At 37.7% G+C, this 23,602-nt stretch overlaps 1 protein-coding gene across 2 annotated transcripts in view; it reads right to left on the bottom strand.

Moving 5' to 3' along the window:
• MBOAT2 (membrane bound glycerophospholipid O-acyltransferase 2) overlaps positions 1-23,602 on the bottom strand; it is a 90,265-nt gene that overhangs the window by 21,226 nt on the left and 45,437 nt on the right. For both annotated transcript variants that reach the window (XM_075145101.1, XM_075145100.1), the window contains 2 exons: positions 10,580-10,675; positions 6,803-6,858 (listed from right to left, as the gene is read on the bottom strand). In XM_075145101.1, the coding sequence (XP_075001202.1) occupies positions 6,803-6,858; positions 10,580-10,675 (152 nt within the window). The remainder of the gene's footprint in view (positions 1-6,802; positions 6,859-10,579; positions 10,676-23,602) is intronic.

Genomic DNA, 23,602 nt, shown 5'->3' with positions numbered 1-23,602 from the left:
CTTCCTAAAGGAAATGAAGTTTATGGAATCCTACTTCAATTGTCTTCCTCCCCAGCAGTGCCTAAACCCAACAGCCAATTTCTAACCAAGTTTGATGAAAGAGTAGAGATAATATAGATATGAAATCCCAATGTGCTTTATGAAAATAGGTGATTGTATAGAAGATCCTCCTCCACTCACAGAAAGGTTGCCTTCAACCCCACCCCTTGATACCAGTTAACCCACAGAGGGGAGCCCTTGTATTTGATCCAAGCAGAAGGAAAGTTTTAACTGGAGCCAATTTTTTTTTTTAGATACCAAAATCAGTCAGTCTTAAGACAAAAAAAGATTGGGGGGTAGGGGGGGAAGTCAAACCTCGTTTAATTCTATGACTCATGGAAATTTATTATCTAAAGAGAAGATAACTCTTGTCTTTGTGTGACCTGTACACACTCATGACTTTAAAACTGCACTTTTAGTCTTCAGCAAAGCTGAGAATACAGAAGGGTTAGGAACTTGTCATCTCCTCTCTTCCAATATGACCTGGAAAAATACCTTCCTCAGTCCTGATTCTTCACAGTGGAAAGTCACACCCATTCATATCCAAGCAAGGCAAGAAATTGAAGGACAAAGCGTCATCCCTAACTTCATGCAGGCACTTTCTCTTCCCCATCATTACGTTTTCACATCTCCTTGGTGATAGAGCAAAGATTTCTACACTGATAACTGTACTGAATAAAAAATGTGGTAGAAACATTTTGAAAGGTCCTTTAACCTTTAAGGCCATAAGATTACAGTTCTCAGGTAATGAATCTTTGAATTTAACACAAACTTGAACAGAAATTTAACACAAAGACTCCTATAGATGTATGTAGATCACACGACATAACTAGTGTAGGGAAGTAGCCCGTACAGAGCCTTCAGTCTCCCACAGCATGTACAATGCAAACTGACCGGAGCAAGAGCCTCCTTCGCTGTTATATTCCATATGAGTATTTTACCCTCAAGTTAGAAAGAGGAAGCAGTCACCAAGAGTGTCCAAATGAACTTGCATAAAGCCAGACTAACCACTAAATAAAGGTAATTAGTCAAACGAAAGATTTCACATCATTTATGTGGTATGAAAAAGGAGGAAAAAAACTCAAACCTGAAATAGAAGAGTCTAACCACTGAAATATGACCTATACTTTTGGAGGGGTGAGGAAGAAAGAATTGGCATATTTAAAACAGGTTCAAGTTATATACGTATGTACATGAGAAGTCACTTGAGGCCTAAATAACCTGGTGAGCAACACACTTGCTGTCTTAAACATACTGCGTACAAGTCAGCCTCCCTTAATTTTTCGTTTTCCTATCTCACTAAGATTCCCCTCCAGCCAGCAGCTTCTTTGAGGACAGTTCAGTGGCTTTCCCTGGTTTTTTTTTTTTTTTTGTTTTTGTTTTTGTTTTTGGTTTTTTGGTTTTTTTTTTCTTCTCTCTTTTTTCTTTTTAATGTCTTCTCAGTGCCTTGAAGGCCCATTTATCATCTTCGCGTAGCATGCAAGAACAAGGAAACCATTGATCTCTGCCTCTGTTGTACTCTTGAAAGCTTTCAGGAAGCTACTGTTAACATTTTTTAATTCATAGACAATACATATGGAAAAGGTGCTCTTACATTGATGCTTATCTAATATGAGATGAATTAATATATATACATTCAATATTTCCCAGGCAGTGTATTTGCCCATGGGAACAGAGGCCTCATAAATCATAGCAGTTCCCCACCTGCTACACATTGGAGATGAAGAAACCTGACTTCAGCAGCACGCTGCTGCTAGGGAACTCAGGAAGTTTTGTAACCTTTCTCTGGGGATTATGAGAATTGTTTTCTCCTGTCCTAAAGGAGGAGACTACTGCAATGGCTGCAGCTTTTAGTTGCTACCAAATCACAGAGTGGGGATTAGAGAAAATGGGTTTTACTGAACATCTGTTAGAGAGGTGAAATTATTTGGTCACTCGACATCTGTAACTCAGTCTTCTCATCTGTAAAGTAGGAAATACTCCTACGTTCCTTCCTTGGTAAAAGAATTTATAAAAGAATTTTGTATATCATCAGTATCAAAATTTATCCCCAGTGCTCTAGATCATGAGGAAGTTGCATCTTTTCATTCCTCCTCAGGAGACCACATCCTAATGGTAACAAAAACAACATCTTTAGGTACACACCAATATCCTGCCATATAGGCTTTATTAAGACATATTATGACCACTACCATGCTCTCACTACAATAATACAATGTATACAATCATATCATAGCACCACCCCAGCTTTGCAGTTAATCTGCTTGAATATACCCACCATTGTATTTGCATGAAATCTGGCTAATCAATAACTCCTGAATAATGCTTAGACATAAGATTATATTACATTAATAACACTTAAACACAGAGATCATATTGCAGGCTCTGTTGCAATTACAGTAAATTTTAATCTGAGGTTCTGAAATGGATCACTAGCTGAGCCCAAATGCATGCTGTCATTAAAATATTTTGAGACAGACAGACAATAACAGTTTTAGTTGTTAGTAGCACATTGGCAGCAACAAAAGCAAACAGACACAGATGCCAGCTAAGTAAAATTGCAAAGAAACTACAAAAAGCAAGAAAAATCAGAAGTCTTGATATCCAGAGAGCCGTGCAGCAAACGTAGGCCCAGAACAACACTTGAAGACTTAGGAGGGACAAATACAATATAATTCCTTTCAACACTAATGACATGTACTGTAATCAAAGTGATTTGGTAACTGATACTGAAACAATAAAGACCAATGCTGTCACTAACACAAGAGGGAGCACTTAAAAAAAAAAAAAAAAAGAGAAAATTGAGAGAGAGCATTAAAAGAAACTCCTAGACATCAGAGGAAAGTATCAGGTTACTAAAAAACATAAATAAATACACACCCACACACCACCATGCCATGGCAGTTTCACTGACATAATTAACAGACGAATTAGAAAACAACATTCTTGGTTAAACAGCTGCAACTTTTTTGCTGTAATACCAGCATTTATAAAGTGGAACTAGGTCATGATGACCTATCAAAAATCCTTAGGAGTATTTTGTTCTACATACATAAGCGCGAATTTCTGTCTCAAGAGTTGTTAAATTTTCTCTTGCTTATACTTTCACAACAGCAACTTTTAAAAGACACAATAATAATAATAAAAGACCTATTTGAAATCAGAGAAGCACACTGATAGTTTATGAGACCTTTATTTTCATAAATGTAACAACATTCTTAACTGACCACCTCTCACTACAACAAAAAACCCCACTTAATTGCAAAAGTAAGTTGGCCGAAACACGGTATGTTCCCTTTTACCATGGGATCACATTGTGACAATCAGCAATTCAGCCTGGTAATCCTGTTCTGGTTTTGTAGGTGTTTATTTAAAATAAATTTGAAATATCTCATCTAAAGTACAGAAATACATAAGCTGTTCAACACTTCAGTACATCCACATTTCCACCCTTTAAGCCAGAGCAGACCAATACTAAAGTTGTCTGCAAGACTTTAGAAAGATGTAGTGTCTTTCTGCTGAATATGGAAATTATTTGCCTTTGAGGAAAGTAAAAGGCAAAGAATCTAGTTAACTGAAAATAAAGAAGAAATATTTATATCAACTAAATCAAGAAACATTCTTCAATACTTCTGACCCTATTACATTGTGCCAAGAACAGCTAACAAAACCATTACTACTAACATAATAGCAGGTACCGCAGTTTGGATGGGACTGCTCATTAGCTGCCAACAAGAAATTTACTTTCTAATTAAAAAAAAACAACAAAAAAGGCAATGCATTGACTGAAAAACCTCCCAAGTGTATGGTATAGCACCATGACCTGATGCGGTAGGTAGCAACAGATAATTAAGACCACGGCAACCAATACAGTGTTTGCGCATAAGTTTCTCCAACATCACCTTTGTTTCTTTTTCCTCATCTCCTTCCCATTTTCCATGTGTTTCATCTATCCATTGAAATATCTCTCCTCTCAGGGGCCATATTGGACAGAGACTATACTTTCATACTTCTGCAGTGGGAAATAGGGTCTAATAGCCTATTTGGAAATCTTACAACTTTGTAATAGGACAATAGCAATATGAGGAAAAACAGCATAAAATAATCCAGCCATTGTCCTAATAGCCTGCTGTTGGAGCAAAGTAAATGAGACCTAAAATACTGGTGTAAGACTAGCCTTTAACTATATTTCACCAGTATATCATTCAAACTAAAAGGCAAAGGTAAAAAAAAAAAAATTTAAAAATCCTTCGACTTGCATATTCACTGTACTCTTTATCTCGTTTTTTGTTGTCACAGTTAATGCAGTGCCTTACCAGATCAACATCAGTGTCTACTCTATTGCTTTTAAAAAATGGAGAGCGCCACATACAAAGGAGGAAATAATAATTAGAAAAAAAAAAAAAAAGCAGCATTCCAGGAAAAGCACATTTAAAAATTAGCAACTACAGAGCTGAAACCCAAGGCATAAGGGATGGGAGAAGGGTACACACAGGAACAAAGAGGGTTTTTTTTTTGTGGTCAGAAAGCATGTGAGATAAGCCCTGGGAACCAAGAAGCAGCTGACAGAACAGACGAAGAGTGTTTTGGTTCTGGATTCTTACCTGTGTCTACCCACACATTTTTATGGACAAGTGCAACATAATAATATGAAGAAATAATTTGGAAGAATTAGATTTCAGTTTAGTAGATAGATATTATATTTTAAAAATGACCTTTTCTTTTTCTTTGAAGTTTTATGTATTATTGAGTTTAAATTAGACAGAAGAATAAGAACAAGGTTGGAAGAAGCTGTGAGAATTTTTTTTTTCCTTTTAAATATCAAATATCAAGTCTAACATTCCCCAGTTTTGCTGGCCGAATCTCTTGGAGATTTAAAAATAAATACATTGTGAGCTCCAGAACTTCAGTGGGTTATGAATATAAACATTTGAAGAGACTCTTTGTTTAAGATTCTAAGCACTAGAATTAAAAACAAGCTGCCAAAGCACATACAGATTAGTGAGGTTAGATTTGGATATGGGTCTTTCCTGTAAAGATCCCTGATCTCATACAGAATTGCAGTGAAATGAGTGAGGCTCTGTGGGGATGAGTAGGTTATAAGCAAAAAAGGGAGAACACCGTATGAACTCATTGCAAGACACAGAGTTAAGCAGTGACAGTATCCCTTCAACAGTGATCATTCAGCTCAAGTCAAGGACTCTGCTAAACTGCAAATGCAACCAAAGAGAAAGTTTTCCAATATATTATCAGCTACTCCCACTGACTGACAAAGACTTTAGAGGATCTCCAATATAAGGTCAACAGGAACAAAATTTCAAGATTGATACTCAGAATTCAATTATATCTACCAGAAATTCAGACAGAAAATAAGCTGGGCTTTTGAGGAAAATACAAATTACCTGAATTAATTTAAGTAGAAAAAAATCTAGTTTAGTTTATGATGAAAGTTAAGAATAGAGCTGACCAAATGAAACATTTGTTTCAAGATTACCAGGAAGACTCACATGCTTGTCCCATACCACAACTCTACTATTTGTGCACGATGTCAGCAAATCGAGAATAGCTCTTTCCCCTAGCAAAATAATAGTAAGAGGAAGCATTTACCTTTGATACTGGAATTATTACTTCCTTATAATAAGCTGTTTCCCTTTAACTTGTGTACTCCGTACTCTAATTGATTATAGCTTGCAAGACTAATACTTCTGAATACATTTTCTCTGGAAGTTAGACATCAACTTCTTTGACCAACTACATATGCCCAGCATTATTTATTTATTTTCATTCATACAAGAATTCTTACAAAAAGGTGTTTTCCCGACTTTTCATATTCATGAATGTTGCCTACAGGCTTCTCTAGATAGTGTACCTTAACGAGAATGGAAAAAAATGAAACAACAGCAGCACTAAAGCTAGGATGCACATGAGACAAACATACTAAACTCCATACATAATGTCACTAAAGAAATTTCAGAAAAACAGGTGGTTTGATCCAGGTGTCTGGGGCTACATTCCCAAATTTTCAACTGACAGCTGTAGCTCCGAGTGATTCAAGCTAATTGGCTAGGTTTACTGGATGATATTTTCAAACTTTAAAATGAAAATTACTCCTTTGAATTTAAAGGTAAGTAAAAATCTAGATACCCTACCCAGGAAAGTCAACATTAGGACTCATTTTTGTCACAGCTAGGGCCCACTTAACTAATAGATAAATCTGACAGGAGGGAAGACAGAAACATAATTAGATAATCTCCCTGTTCACACTGGTATGTTAGCAGCAAGTGCAATTATGATAATAAACAAAGTGAAATGTATACAAAGGTTTTATAAAAATCAGTACTCATGGCACAAATTAGGGGAAGATTAACAGCATTTCAAAGCAAGAGGTGCTCAACGACTTAAGTTACATGTACTTCTGTCAGCAACAGTGATCTCTGAATTTGGAAATTATTTAGTTAACTCTCAGGATCAATACCCCAGCCCAGCAAAATGTCAGTGGTCTCTGGTCATTGGCCCCAGAAGTGTCACTGATCTTCTGACAAGTAGTATCTTCTGCACAATGTAAGCATTTTCAGAGCTTTTGTAGTGTCTGAGCAACATTTCTTGGTACTTCCATTAGTAAGCATCAAAAGAATCAATTGAGACACAAAAATTAATTTTGTCCTAAAACACAAACTGGACAAAAGTAAGTCACTGACTCATGACTAACTTTCTTTAAATTTATTTTGTATGTAAAATTAAACACAATTTAAAGAAAACTTACCATCATGAATCTCAAATGCCAAACTAGTGATCTTCTGTGTAATTATCATCATTGGACTGTTACAAAAAAGGAAGACAGAATAACTTAGAATAAAGTTCAGGATTTTCTTTCACATGTAAATATCAGAGAAAGTTTATACTAATAGTCCAGGTTAATTACTCTCAACTGAAAGATTTTTCAATGCAAGGACAAAGTGATTAGTTTTGGGAGCTCAAACCATTCATTCAATGAAATGAAAAGAAATACTTAGATATAGTATTTGATAACCCATGCCTTTTATTGCTGCATTAGGTTCCACAAAAACAGCCAAAGTGTTTCACATTTATTTTCTACTAACATAGTTTATTTTTTTTACAGTGGGAAAAGTAAAGAAAAAAGGGCAGTAAGAGCAATTAAATGCATTGTAAATTACAACAGCAGTAAGCAAAGGACAATAAAAATATACCAAAGTTGAACATTTGTTATCTATTTAGATATGCAGACTACTTCCACTGTTTCTACTAACACCTGGTCCTATGCTTAGTTTTTCCATCTAGAATTATTTGCTTCAAGTAAACATATCTGGCAAAACAAAAAACCAGCATAATTATGCTGGCTCCAACAGAGTTTAGTTTGTTTTGAATTTGGTACACTTGAGCAGATCTTAGACTGTCCAAGAGATATTCTTCCTGACTAAGCAAGTCAGCTTTATACTGAGAACCATCTTCATAGTATCTAAGAGTTTTTGACTGATGTAAATCCCAGCATTGCTAACTCCCCTGGGGGGAGGGAGGGGATGGGGCAAAGCATAAAGTAGGCTACCAGAGTTTAGAAATTTAACTTCGAAATCAGATGTCAAAAATATATCAGGGGCTGTATTTACCTAGTAGTATCTGAGACTGAGTATGGAGACAAAAAAAAACCCACAACAAAATAATCGTACTGTAGGATGGGCATATAATTTTGTTAAAGTCTTTTGACTGCACTTGGCCTTTTCATAACATATTTAAGTTGGCCAGAAAAACAAATCCAAGAGCCATCAAGTCCTCCTTCATTGAAAGGGCTATGCCGGTATTTTGCCAGATGGCTCAGTCTGTCAAATTAATTTTTTTTAGGTTATGGTTACTTCAAAGCACACAATATTTCTAGTCCTCAAAATGCAATCTGGGAAAAAGTTTTTTCTATTGTATTATCAGTGCCCCAAAATCCTGATATCAAGACTAGAGTGACAGGCAAGGGTCAGCAAGGAAGAAAACTAAACAAGAACAGACAGTCTGGGAAATCCCTCGTATCTCTTCTAGCATTTAAGCTGTAGACCTGCCTCATGCTGGCATAAATCTCCAATTGATTCTGAACGTAATGGGTTTTCCTTCTGTAAGTGGACATGTGACAGCATGGATCGTGCCTGGTAGAAGGATGGAGTGCAGGAAGAGCTCAGTCAGACCTTACATTAATTCTAGCTGATACATCCGTCATTGTTATTATAGCAGACCCCGGTATTTTTTTTCCTTCTCAAGTGGCTATTCCAGGATCTTCAGGGATTTGGCTGAGGAGCAACAATCTAGAAATTAAAAGAGGAAGAGTCCTTCCTGGAACAACGAGGCTGTGAACCAGGATTTTAACGATCCCTTTTAGGTGCTGGCAGAAAGGCAAAGAAGGCAGTGGAAGGCTCACTGGCAGCTGGGATCTTTTAGTACTGAAGCCAGGACCACACAGCTCTGCACAAGAAATTGCACCTCCAGCATGAGGTCTCCTCAGTTTTCTCCACTGTCAGTACATTGATACCTTCCTTCAAACTTTTTGCAGATTCTCTGGGCTTGGACACCTCGGATGGGCATGGCATGCTAGGACAAATATCTAGGTAAACAGACATTTAAAGCTCTTTTGGGGCTAACCACTATATGAATCCATGACATCATCTTTGAAAGAACTTGCTAGTGTGGGGTTCAACAGCTGGTTAGGCAATTTTTGTTATTTTCTTGAGCTTACTCTCCTCCCCTGGAACTAGAGAAAACTGACAGCAAATAGCCCCCTTTGGTTCATTTTCTTTCTCCTCCTGTTTTGGAAGAAACCTCTGTCTCAGGCCTCAAGGGAGCAGATGCAGTATATGCCAGAGATTTAATGTGATATGCATACATCAAGCTCCGAAACTGGTGCATGAAAAGGATGGTTTAAATCAGCTCAAACATACAATCAGAGAGTTGAATCTAGGCTTCAGAACAGTTCTATCCAGAGCACAGATCTCATAAATCTTTGGACATGTTTAGACCTAACAGAAATCTCTGAGCTAACACCAAACCAACAGAGCCACAAAGACAGCTACAATCTGAAAGCAGTACAGTTGCATTTGAGCAATGATGTGCTCAAACTCTATTAATAGTTTGAGAGCAGCAACAAACAAGTGCAATTATACTGTTTTCAGAGCCAGCTCAGGGCTTTGATCACTGCCAAGGTTGTACACTTCGGCCCTACAGTGAACTGGAAGGGATAGCATTTGGATTACAGTTCCACTTGTAACAGTGAAATTTAATTCAACATCAGTAAACCTAGTTTTAAAGTGTCTTTATGCATATGTCTATGTTGCAAGCTCTCATTATATCCAGTGGAGATCTAGTCAATAGAGTCAGGGGCATCTGGCAAGTGACCCTGTTCACACTAAGGTAGATACTTAGCGGTGGGTCAGCTGAAATGCCCTCCAGGCTCTACCGTCTACATCAATCAGATCTCCACTGACTACAATTGGAACTTGGATATCTGGCTTGAAGGCAGATACCTGGATGTAGGCATAAATGTAGAAAGATGTTTCAGAAGGTAAGACCCAGCTAAAAATGACAGAAAAGATGAACTTAACCATAAAAGCTTTTGGCTTTAGCCTACAAGTTAAGTTTCTGGACTACATGCCTGTTACCAATGAAGACTGAGAAGCAACAAGGCTAGCGAGCACACCTCTACTACACAACACAGATACTAAACTACAAAGACCAATGCCATTCATAGTATTCCCAAAAAATATTTAATGCATTTTTTCAAGCAGACTAGCAAACACTCCCCATCTCTGTTTTTCAAAATACATACTCTCCTTTAAATCAAAAAAAGCACCATCACAGGAGCAAATTTACTTAGAGGAAATGTTGTGCTTCACTTCTCTGTCTCCAGCACAAAGAATCATCACCAATATAGTTTATTTTTACTTTGCCTATTTAACTGTTTTGCTCCCATACAGCTCAAGTCAAATATAGCTTTAAGTTCATTATATAAAATAAGAACACATATAGACAAAACTTTCTATTTCCAAGGGCTGTGACTACTCCACCATACACGTGCCTCTCTCCTTAGCTTTTTCCTTCTAACATAAAACCAAAAAAAGAAAGAAGCTAAAAGCTAAATTCCATAAAGCATTCAGATTTTCCTCACAAAGTGGTATCAGACTGTGCCAGGCATACAAGTACATCAGATACAATTCGAGTTTCATCATGGGTGATAACAGAGATTTTAGGGGAAAAAGCAAAAGCAAAAAAATTCCACAGCCACCAAAGCCTGTATGCTCTTCAGACAGGAACAGGAAGCAGCAGATAATGCATTTGTGGTTCTAACAGTTCCCAAAATCCTCAGTTTGCGTGATTAAAGCATGGGGGGGGGGGGGGGGTGTGGTAAGTGTGTGGGGGGTGAGTGTGGTGTGTGTGTGCGCACACATGCCCAGCTTTCTCCAAAATTTAAAAGGTTGACAAAAAAACAAAACCAGTAACAGATACAATATCGCTTAGGACGACAAGATGGAAAGATTATTCTTCTCCTTACCCAGAAAAATCAGCAGAATACTGTCCATAATCAAAGATATAGACTCTAGTAATTTGGCACACAGTGAGGTATCCCAAAGCAAAAACAAAGCAATACCTGGAAGGAAAATGGGAAAAAAAGCTTTTCAATTAAAAACCATAAACATTTCTCCATTGAATAAACTACCTTTTAAGTAAAGTTTAGTCTCCAATTATTTCTAGTGAATATAACATAATTGGCATGTGTAATTACACTTTCATCCTGACTGTTTTTTTTGGTAACATTTATTCTATGCAAGCACATACACTTTTCTTTTTTTAAAAGTGTGCAGTACTAACTTACAAATTCTATTATCATTAGCCAAAATATTTATTCACATAAATAAAGCATAGGTTTTATAATTTCAAGTGCCACTGTAAAAAACTGGAAGTCCTATAAAGAAAAAATGAATCTGTTAAGCTTTTTTTTTAGTTCAAAGTTGTCTACATGAGCATAGAAATTTGGCAAATTATACATCAAACATAATTTCCACTGAATGTATTTCTATACATTCAAAATTCAGCACCACAAATCCCACTGCTGCTGTTTTCAAAGGAACTGGAAAAGGCAATTAATTTTCAAATATACACATTAAAACATATCTGAGTGAAAGAGGAATAGGATGCCTTTATGCCTCCTGTTAAAGCTGAACCTCAGCAAATGCAAGAAAAACACAGATAAGAACCACCTTATATAAGTATTATAATTTTTTTCAGGTCAGGGATTTTTTTGAACACCATTTTTAAGATGTACAACAGCATACTAATGAGAACTGATTTGCCAATACACCTCACAAAATCTGCCAGATATTCTTCGCAGTCAAAAAGGATGGTGAATGCCAGCAGGAACTTAACTAATCCTTTAAGACTTTATGTACGAACTTTACAGTCTTGAACTTTTCCGCATAGCTTCAGAAACATTCATGGTAATGAAATCAAGCACTTGTTTTATGTTCACAAGACTAATGTGCAACCCCTACAGCAGACCATATTATACATTCAAAATCCAGTTAGAATGACAAAATTCATACACCAAATGGAAAATCATGACTATGACTGGATTTTAGGTGAAATAGTGAGGTACACTACAGGAAGAGCTTGGAACATGGTTTTCCTTTCTCTTCCAAATAAGTATTTTTCAAAAAAAAGCATTAACATAAAAAATCTAAAGTCTTAGAAATTATTCTTCAATCTGAAAGTGATACCTGTTTTTGCCACACAGAACACTTGCAGTTTAATCTTTACTTAAGAATTGTGCTAGATATAAACCATTTAATATTTTAAAACATCCAACTTTCAAGTTACAGATTACCTTATATATCAGTAGCTGCATTAAACCACACTTGTTACTTTTTTAAAAAAGGTTTAGGGTGCCTGTTTTAGCAATAGTTTATTTTCTATTTTCATGAATATTAATAATCCAGAAACAATATTATATTGGGTGGCTACTTGGTACAAAAGTGTTTACAGTAAGAATCCAACAAAATTACACAATAATTGGCTCAATTATACCAAATTATTTCAGCAAGAAAAACAATTTAACACAATTAAGTAGCATGTACTGGACTGCAGCTATCAGGGGTATGATATAATGTAGAACCGTTTTTAAAAAGTTTGGAATTAAAATTTTCCTGCGATATTTTAAGAAAAACTACCCCCCCTCAAATCACCCAGGTTTCACATGAATGAGAAGTATGTGGGTTTTGTTTGCCCACGCTGAGATCAGTCCCTGTTCTTCCATTCACTAAAAATTCAGTATGATTTTCAGCTTTACAAGCCTCTTGATTTACATACTAAGCAATCCTAGATTAAAAGTAACTTGTTATGTGTAGAGATACCTACATACCCACCCATAGATAGCATACTAAAAAGCCAAGAAAAATTAAAATACTGTAGTTTTCTTTAAGAGATTGTCATTTTATCCCCACTGGCAAGATCATGTATTTATTAACAACAGTCTATTCACAGTATATTGCAATAGGTCTAGAAAAAACAGAATTACAAAAGTGACGCTATCTACAGCTTTCATAACTTAAAATGTTATCCATAGCAGCAATCCATACTTTGTTAGGGCAAGAAATACACTTAATAAAACTGAGGTACACACTCTCAGATGGAAGAAAACAGATACCAGTTTCTACCTCATAGTTCATGTCATAAAAAATTTACACTGTTTTTAAACACAACATTATGAAGACATCCTTTTGCAAGCAGAAAAGCTAGGCTGATAAGTATAGAAGTGAAGAAAAACTAATAAATATCCTAAAAGAAGAAAAGCACTGAGAAGTCAGGAAACCTTAGGTTCTTTTCTATATAGTCATTATGATAACAGTCCTGCAGCATTATGTGAACATGCAACTGCAAATTCCTGTCTCATTGAAGAAACAGGTCATTATTCTTGATATTTTTTAAAGGCTTTGCATTTAAGTTCAAGACACATCCAGTGATTTTACTTGTTCCATACCTTCCACATGCTGCACTCGAGAAGTTTGGGATTTCCCCATGAGCACTTCCTCAGTTATCCTCCATGCATTCAAATGTTTCATAAAAATTGCATTGCTCTTTAAGAAGAATTTTAGTGATACTCAATGTTACCCCAGTTCTACACAGATGAGAAAATTGAGAAATAAAGAGATTACATGGGTCTGAATACCAAACTGGGGAGATGCAAGGTCAATTCTTGGGCGAACTTGTCTTTTTTTTGACGTTGACAGAAAGGTTATCACCAGTACATTTATCACACGCACACAAGTGCTCTGTACTTCTACAACTCTAACCACAGGTGTTCCATGAAAGGTGAAAGATTATATTTGTAGCTAATACAAGTAGTTTAAACCACGTTGTAGTGTCCTACACTTAGGAACACAGACTGAGGCAGAAATGCTACCTGATTATGGAACAGTGAAACATGTAGGGCAGGTTACTTCTTCACTTGCAGGTTCCTGGGGCTTAAATGCCTTCCAACTCCTACAGCAAGTTAACTTTCTACGATGAAATGACTGGCCTGGTAGATGAGGGGAGAGCAGTGGATATTGTCTACCTGGACTTCAGAAAAGCTTTTGACTCTCTGTCCCATAGGATCCTCGTAGACAAACTGATGATGTATGGACTGGATGAGCAGACAGTCAAGAGGATAGAAAACAGGCTGAACAGCCAGGCCCACAAGCTGGTGATCAGTGGCACAAAGTTGAGTTGGAGACCAGTAACTAGCTGTGTACCCCAGGGGTCAATACTGGGTCTGATCCTCTTTAACATCCTCATTAATGATCTGGACGATTGGGCAGAGTGTAGCCTCATCAAGTTTGCTGATGACACCAAAGGATGAAAAGCTGGACATGAGCTGACAATGTGCACTCGCAGCCCAGAAGGCCAACCGTATCCTGGGCTGCATCAAAAGAAGCGTGGCCAGCAGGTCGAGGGAGGCGATTCTGCCCCTCTACTCTACTCTGCTCTGGAGTAAGCATCCAGCTCTGGGGCCCCCAGCATAAGAAAGACATCGACCTGGGGGTCCTGGTGGACACCAAGTTGAACATGAGCCAGCAATGTGCCCTTGCAGTAAAGACGACAAGGAGGAGGGACAGAGCTTTCCCAACATCTTTAAAGGAGAAAATATCATTTGCTGTGACACTTGAGCAGGAGCCCAGCTAGCACTTTGCCTTGAGGAAAGCCAAAAACATCTATCAAATCCAGCATCTGCTATGCTTCCCCATACCCTCTTCCAAACCAAAACCTAACTTTACTACAAAAAGTCCAGTTAGAAAGAACAGCAACAAAATGAGCGCATCCTTTCTTGCCTTCATGTTTATACAGCATTTCTCTGGTTTTGGTATCTGCTGACCAAATTGTCAGCCACCTGGGTACTTCCAGATATCCTTTGAAACAGATGTTAGCCATCATAACCGACACGGTGGGATTTCTTGCAACATTCAGTTAATATCCACACTGAAGTTATAGTGCAGAAATGGAAGAAAGAAAAAAAACTTTAAACTTCTGAGATTCCAGATTCCATTTTACAACCTAAACCAAAAGCTGTCCTCTCACAAAGCAGTGAAACTTGCTGCTATGTTGCTTTCACCAAACACAACTATGAATTTTAACTATCTTTCAACTATGTCAGCCACCAGCTCCAAGTTACACACAACTTGGAAGACTTCAAATTTTTAATGGACGAGGAAAATACAGGAACTTGCAACCCATACAATGCTTTTCACCTTCCAAGTGCATCTCTGCACACTAGCCATGCCACATCACATCCCTTGTTGATGAGAAATGTCATTTAACCAGGGAAAGTACAGTAACATTACAGCAACATGTTCTCCCCAAAGAAAATTTAAAAGGTTTACAACAAACTTGTGTCATGCCTGTTGTTTCTCCTGCAGGTTTGTGGTGCAACTTGCTGATCATCCTAACTCTCATACAAATCCAGCTTTACTTAAAAAAGATTCAACACAGATCTGAAAATGCTTTCTAAAGTACTCTTACTGCATGCTTCCTACTCTCTTCAAAGTCTCATTCACCAAAAACACCCCTTAAATCAGAAAATTGAGTAAGGTTTTGCAGAGCTCAACCACATGAAGTTTTACCCAACTACAACAAAATTAATTACAGGCTGTACATGAATGCAACAGTTTTACCCAAGGCTAAATTTTCTCTTACAGCAGAAAAGCAATTGGTCTTAAAAGTCAGTGTTAGTCTATACCTGCTACGCAGTGAATAATGTTCTTGTGAGCAGAATGACAGAAGTAATTCAGTCTGGACATGAACAACTAGAAGCAAGTCACAATATTGTTATTATTACAAATAACTTTAAGACAAATTGACCTGTAACGAATATTGTACTATATATAACAAAAAGACAAAGACATTCATTTAGAATATGTTTGAGATTAAATCACAGGATCTTTGTCAAAATGACCTTACTTTATCTATCAACAGATACAACAAAGTCAGACGTGTCTGAGAGACACTGCGGTAATGAAGTAGCAGAAAGCAGAACAGATTGTCTGATATGTCTAACTTCTGCTTTAAAGTTTTTTAAAAAAAACCAAAATAGATTTTAAGCAAACAATACTGCATAACCCATTATACAGGAGGGCTCCTCTTGTACAACTCTGCCATATTATGTTTTAATTCCTGACTGTTTTGAACTTCCTAGAGCACTAAAAATAATATTTGTTATGTTCTATCCATAAAATTCTATCATTCCTTTAAAAACAAATATATCAAGTAAACTAACCGAAGAGATTTTTAAAAGTATATTTAACATATTATACATAAGATATAACTTATAACATACTATAAACATATATGTTACTACATACTACATAAACAGCCTCTCCAAGTAGTACTCTACAGAAGGTGAGCATCAAGACTTTAATTCTATTCAAAAAAAAAAAAAAGTGCAAAGGAATCTCTTATTAGCAAAGAAAATACATTGCCCTATATCATTATTTCTTGTCCAGTAATTTTTTGTCAAGTAACATTAATCAAAATAAATTGTTAGGGTTTTTTACCTGCATATATGTATAGCCAAAAAGCTTCCTTATATCTGTATGTATACTTACATATACATACACACGTAGAAACATACAGGCTTCAGTTCTTTCACATTACAGGAACTTTCTTTTACTTTCCAAACATCTCAATGGAATTTGATATACATTTTCTGTTACACTTTCTACTGCTAAACTGGAGTAGCTACATTAAATAGACTTCTGAAGCACCATTTCTGCTAATGCAGAAAACCTCATCAGTCTCATTCCTGTACACTGCTCTTTTTTTATTGTCCTCACAAATTCAGCAGAGCCAACAGAACATTCACACCAGCGCTGCTCATCTACTTCAGTGCAAAGTGGTCTGATTTTGTTTGAACAGCTGATTTTTTTCCTTATAGGCAAAGCCTTTTTATCCAGTGTTGCCTTATAAATTCATTCCACCTACTATCCTGCCCACCAGGTGATACACCTACTATCCTGCCCACCACATCATCTGTAACAGAGAAGGACATAAAGTGCTGCCACACAAGTGGCAGCACAGGTCAGGCGAAGTCTCCATCTATAGCCCAGGATCCAGGACTGCGTTCCTCCCCAAAGCAGCAGGTAAAACACAGATGCCCAGGAAAGCAGATGAGCAGAACAAGGACAGAAACTACTTCTCAATGCTCTCCCAGACTCAAACCATGAGCACCTTAAAGACCTGGATTCAAAAATGGCATCCACGCATTTAATAATCCGCAGCATATTACTCCTCTATCAACTTCTTGCTCCAAAGCACACCCTCATCTTTACCACCCTCTGTTGCTCCAAATACACTTGAGAAAGATCTGTTAATTTCTACATTTTCAACATAACTATGTACAAATTTGATAGCACAGAATGAGCCAGCAGAACCTGCTTATATAAAGATTCCATAGCTTTATATTCTGTAGTTTAACAGAGAACCCCCAGCTTTTATCTGTGTCCCTCAGAAATTCTGGGTTGCTGGCCAAGAAAGAGCAAGAACATCCATGGGTTAATTCCACAGCTTTGTATCCACTGACGGGCAAGCTGGGCTGCACACATGCCCAGGCTAACCATAGGATATATGCTGATTGTATTTGCATAACCAGGGTGAGAGTTGCATTTTTGTTTGATTTTACACTTTTGGGGGACTCAGCATCTTAGTTATAAAACATTTGGTCCAGTACCTACCATACCTATCTCTGTTTGCACAAAATGCAGCAAAAATAGAACTGCGACCTTGACAAAGGCACGCTTTGGGAGATGTCATAACAGCTTCTGTTATTTTAGGCTCTTCCCATGCAGTGGAAGGACAACAGCACACTATGTTATTTTGCTGGAAGAAAGTTAAATAAACCAATCAACATAGGGCACTTTTTCACCAGCTAGTCAGCATATACAACAGATTTAGTCTTGGAATAAAGGTTTCATGTCCAGTCAAGATCCACTCCTTCCATTCTGTTAGAAAATAAGACAATTTAAAAAAAAAAAAGTGTAATTATTCGGTTTCTAAAGGCAAATCTGACCACCATGTAACATTATACTGCTTTGATTTTTAGAAAAGGTGGCAGAATAGCCTCCGAGTTTTCCCATGCCCTGTGCTGAAAGCTGCTGCCTGGGTTTGTTTGTTTCTTTTTCCTACTGCTTGTGCCAACATAAAAACCCTAAAAAAATAAATTCTTGTCTCTAGGGTCAGAACTGAATTCTTACCAAAATGCAGCTATATTAATTGCTTAAATTCTAATTAGTTTTCATTGTTCGCACAGAGAAATTCACCTCTATGCAGTTAGAACATACAATATTTGTCAGCAAAACTTCAGGGGGAAAAATATACAGCAAGCTAAAAGGTCCAAAGTGCCAAAGCTAAACACCTCTTTAATTCTGTAATCATCAAGTACAAGCCAATAAAAATACTGATTAGAATTAGCTTAGTTTTGACTGTCTAACAGTCACAAGATAAGCTAGCCTGCCACAACCTGCTGTTGTTACACCAAGAAGAGATTCCTCTTTACACAATTCCTGTTCAAACTATGGATGCACTATTGACATACATCATCAGTATTACTCAGAACATGGATCCGTTTTATGATGTAATCAGTAACAGACTCTGAGTGTATAGCCTTAACCAACTCCCCATCCTCTCTGTATTTCAAGAAATGACTATCTAAAATGTGAGCAATATTAATCCTTTTGAGCCAGTTGGAAGCCTTCTAATCCACACGCTAGTCTGTCCCTTCTGATTACTTCAAGCAAAGATCCAAAACGCATTGAAAAAAACCCAAAAAATACAAAACCATACAGTATATGAGCCCATTTCCAGAGAAGGAAGCATGCATACCATCATGCTTTGGTAACGAGCAATCCAACTATCCCACCCCATCCCTCTTCAACCTTCAGTTGAAGAGTTTTGGGTCTGATAGCCATTTTAAAGCAGTCCTACCAACATATGGCACAATGGCTGCATGCGGCCTCCAATGCCACTTGCTTAGCCTGCCTGCCGCTACGGTGCAGTGGCTTGATGAGCTGGTCAGCACGTGCTGGCCATGCGTCAGGCCCACGCCTCCGGACCCGCTAGGGTCTATGTTGGGTCTTGCTCAGCCAGTAGAGCAAAAGCTATCCAGGCCCATCGGTTTCCTGTATACAACCATACACACAAAGCCATTGGACATGAGGCTTCGTCAGCTCAACGGCACCCAGAACCCATTTGCAATGGTTTTGCTAGTTTTTTTAGTACAGATTCACTGTAAACATTATCACTTGCCTAATGTATTTTGATGTTTTACTACACAATCGCAACATAATGGCTTGGTAAAGTAAATCTTGAACCAAGCTAAATTAAATTATCATTCCATTTATAGCTACAGGCCATATTTGAAATGCAACATTAATACATGACAAATACAACACAGATATTCTTGTCAAAATGCATACTAAAAACTTGGTATTTTTCCCTGAGTTTAAATTCTCTCGCTTTCCAACCTCTCACCTCGCTCCCTCCAAACCTGGAACGTCTCAAGGACGAGGACATCAGCTTCAGGCTCTCGTACAAGAGAGGAACATCATCTACAACTAAAAGGGAGGCAGGGAGGAGGGTGCTTTCATTTCTTCCCTGGGATGGAAGAAACATGATGTGCGCTTCATTCTTCCTGTAAGTTTCCAAAGGAACATGGAACCAGGAAGGGTGGGAATAGAAAAATTTCTTTTATCCCTTATCAGACTCAAAGGTTACAGCTGAAGTTGACCCTGTCCAAAATCGTAACGTTAAACTGAGATGAGACATGAGAGGTTACCTAAGTTCTCTCTCACCTGAAAAACCATAGTGTGTCATCAACCCCTATGTCTGCAATTGCTTGAAAGTGTAACAGTAAACAATGTAGATAAGAGCACCAGAACTGACCTTTATATTTTAAAAAGTTGACAATAGTACATAGCACTTAAAAACACAGATAAAGAAGAAAGCCTACCAGCTTCACAACACAAAATACGTAAAGGCAGAACTCCCTGATGCTGGAATCCACCTTACAAAGCCCACATGAAGGAAGGAGATTCTTGACACACCTTCTGACAAAGACAAGTACTCATAACTCAGAAATAAAATAGCTTCTAAGTTCCACAAACAATTCTATGCTGGCGCTGTGAATTTTCATGTGTTCACCCATTTTTCCATACAAAATATTTGCATAACTATATGATGTTTCAGCATCACAGCATGCAAGTGATTTTATCCTTCCTCTTTCTGCTGTGTGATACATAAGTAACCTTCTTTCAAACACCAGAACCATGCCCAGTATCTTTACTTTTGCAAACCAGCAGAAACCCATGGAGCACATAGCCAGAAAACGGTCTCCTTTGAGGAGCCAGGCAGCAACACAACTTCTGTAGAATATTTTTAAGGAAATAAAGATGTTATTACAGAACTTTGACAATAATAGGACTCTTGAAAGTACTATTTTGAAGTACAGCCCTACTAGCCATAATGCTTTAGCAACTATAAACTAGAACTGCTAAATACAAAATATTTTGCAAGACTAAGTAATTTTGTTTCAGTGGACCATAAAGCTTCATACAAGAACTCACAGCCAGTAAAACAGAACAAATTCTCTGCTGGCAAAACCATGGTGAGGTCAATCATTAAACCCGTTACTGCCATAACTCGGTACTTGGCAAGTATCATCTTGGACAAAGATAAGAGCGAGCTGTTATTTTCATTCATCCACTCATCACCCTGCTCTAGCTACACACCCCCTCCGTACCCTATGCACATCCCCACAGCTCTTGCTCCTTCCTGGCTGTGGAGCAGAACAGATTCCCAGCTGTCTCAGCCCCCCAAGCTCTGCTGCAACCCCACATCCTCGCCTGGAGGCACAACACCTGAGACGGAGAAACAGCGCGACTGTAACACGGCTGGGAGAGACGGGGGAGTTTTGCTCAGTCATGAGGTGATGCCAGCTGGAATTTGTGTTCAGCCAGCCAGCAGACATTTTCTGCAATGCGTTAAGGATGGCAGCAGCTGGGAAACATATGGGATGTGATTTGCTGAGAAGGTGGTTGTGCAGCCAGAATCAGTACACAGGGCAGCCAGCAGATTAATAAACAACCCAAATCCCTGCAAGGTGGAGTATGCAAAGTTAAAGGCCACAGGAATCAAATTTAGTTACAGGAATGGAATATTTGAATGATTCCAATATCAAAGGAAAGCCAGGAGTTAGTTTGTGTTAACAACCTAACACATCCAGAAATTAGCTGCATTTCCTTTTAAACCATTTCTCAAAACAAAATGCCCTCTTTTACAGAGGTACTTATCAGAGGGGATGATGGTACTCTACTTCCCACCCTATTTCTTGCTTCACCTTCAGGAAGAAATCAAACAGTTCCGATTTCAACTGGCCACAGAGTCGACTGCAAGCCCCACAGCTGGTCTGACCTGCACCAGACCTGCAGCCCTGTTCCTTCCTGAGCTATTTACATCGTCTTGCAATCAGACATGCATCTCAAGCAGCACAACATTTGGAATAAAAGCTTTTCTGAAAAATCTGATTTACTTAAAATATAGCTTAAATGAAATGCCTGCTTTGCTCTGATGCTTAACATTCCTTTAACCTGGAAAGACCTATCCCTTCAGATGACTTGTTTCATTTCTGTCCAGTTTTCTCTCCCACACCCCCCCACCCAAGCTAAGTTAAAGCACCACAATCACACAGCAATTTATAATCAATGCATGACAATGTATATAACATTCACATGATGCATCAACTTCACCACTGTCACAGTATTTGTCACATGCTCCTGCAGAATCACATGTAGAGATCTAAGTCAGCTGTCTCCTGCTCCCAGCCTGGAGAAAACCTCTCGGTAGCTCCATTTTCTTTGCTCCATGGTGAAGCCTGACACAGCTCACTCCTGAATACAGGATGGCAACTTCTATTTTCAAGCAGATCTCTTTTCTTCCACATAACAGAAACCCTATTGACTACTTCCAGGGGTGAATTTGAGATACTCCACAAAAAGAGTGACATGCGATAGAAATGGCAGGGCAAGAAACCAATCCTCAGCAAAAGTGAGCTCTATGCATAATGGTTATTTGTGTCCTACTGTACACTCACAAGGAAATACTTCAGTTTGATGGGTAGGAAGAATCAGTACCTGTAGATTGTTGCATGCAAGTACACAAGGAACCCAATATGAAAAAAGTCTTGCATGTATTTTTGGAACATTTCTCCTTCTTCCATTTAACACTGGGAAACCAAAAAAAGAAAATTAACTACTCAGTGACAGTCCAAGTCATGGCACAATCACTCACGGACTGTCATATGTTAACCCCAGGCAAACAATAATTATTCAAAGCTACATTTATGATCTCCAAGTTAGGAAGTAACTGTATTCTCAGAGTATATAGTTATACATTACACATATTTATAATTATATAAACTATATCTTTTTTCAGTTTCGATTTACTTGAATACTGTTTTGATCCTAGCTCCATACACATTTGAACTTAGCTGCACTTTCAGCCTACACTAGCCACGGAACTGCTTGCACTCTGCTTTGTAATCTCCCTGCTCTTCAGTAAAGACGTACAAAACCACTTGTGTTCATGATCTTCTAATGCTCTTCAAAAGCTTCCCTCTAAATGCCTAGAGCAATCAAATTATCTCACAATTAACTAAAAATAAAAATAATTTAAAAAAAAAATCAGAATTGCTCAGTTTATTCCAGCCGAAAGAATCATATGACCTCTCCCTAACAACATATTGTATAAAGTCAACTAGCAGAAACTTTTTGTTTATATATACATATACATATCTTTAATCACAATATATGCTAGTGGAAGAGGCTACATATCTGTATAAATACAGTTTTCATGTCAATGCTAAGAAGGATAAGGAATGTCAGGTTGTTCATCAATTATCCTTCGAGATTTGAATCAAAATCATGAATTATTCACCTGTATGTACACCCATATTAGTGCCATTTGCCTATCACTCCTGATCAAGGTGTTCCATTAACTTCCTGAATTACTCTCTCTCTCTTATATTCCCTTAAACTCACTACAGACCTCAGCAATGAATTTTGAACTAATATAACTGAGAAAAGTCACTTAAAATTCTCTCAAGCAAATAAATAATAATCAATCTTACTTCATCAATTTCTTTCTCCCACCATTCAAACACTTCATACTTACTGAGTACCTGGTAACTCCCTCATACTACTGGTTTATTCTGTTTTGTACAAGTATGGATATGACCAAACACAGAGCCATTCTTTATGCGAGCTAAGACCACTTATTTTTCTCGTCACAAACAGCGTGCCCAAGCAAATGAACTTGTCACTCCCAAATCTTTTGTGACACTGACTTATCAATGAACAAAATCTGCTGCTGCTAGCAGGACTGCCTGGAGGCTGCAAGTTATGTACAAGGAAGGTATCTGCAATCATTTTGCCAGCTCAAAACTTCCTTTGTGATAATTTTTGTTACTTAAATTCCTTTATCTACAGGTAACACAAAAGTCACAAGAGAATTCTACAGAGACATCTATGAATTTTAAACCTGAACTACAAAAAAGAGACTGAGAAGAGAGTTTGTCTTGATTTGTATTTTTCATGACCGGTACTAGTCTGAATTAGGAAATATGCTCAAATTTCTTTTTAAGCATAATTCTAGACAGTATGCAGCGAAAACCCCTGTATTTACGCTATTAAAAACCAAATATTCTCCCTTAGAATCAAGTTCGTTAGCCTTAGAGCAACAGTCAAAAAAGTAATTTACAGGAAATAGTTTATACCTATTTGTTCATAGCAAGAAATACATGTTACATACATACAGAAGCAGATTACTATTATTATGGTGGCAAAGGTCCCACTACGCGTTAGAGAGTTCACCACAACACCGCTCAACAGCCAGCACAGACAGGCAGAACGACCAAGAAAGAGAACTGAACTCCAGCAGCCTGGGAGGCCCATCACAGACTCACTGTACGATTACAAACGGGTGACTTAAACCAAGATCC

The sequence above is a fragment of the Calonectris borealis genome, chromosome 3 (genome assembly GCF_964195595.1).
Source record: "Calonectris borealis chromosome 3, bCalBor7.hap1.2, whole genome shotgun sequence".
Lineage (NCBI taxonomy): Eukaryota > Metazoa > Chordata > Aves > Procellariiformes > Procellariidae > Calonectris > Calonectris borealis.
Note: the sequence above shows the minus strand (reverse complement) of the source record. Positions and strands in the feature narration are given on the sequence as shown.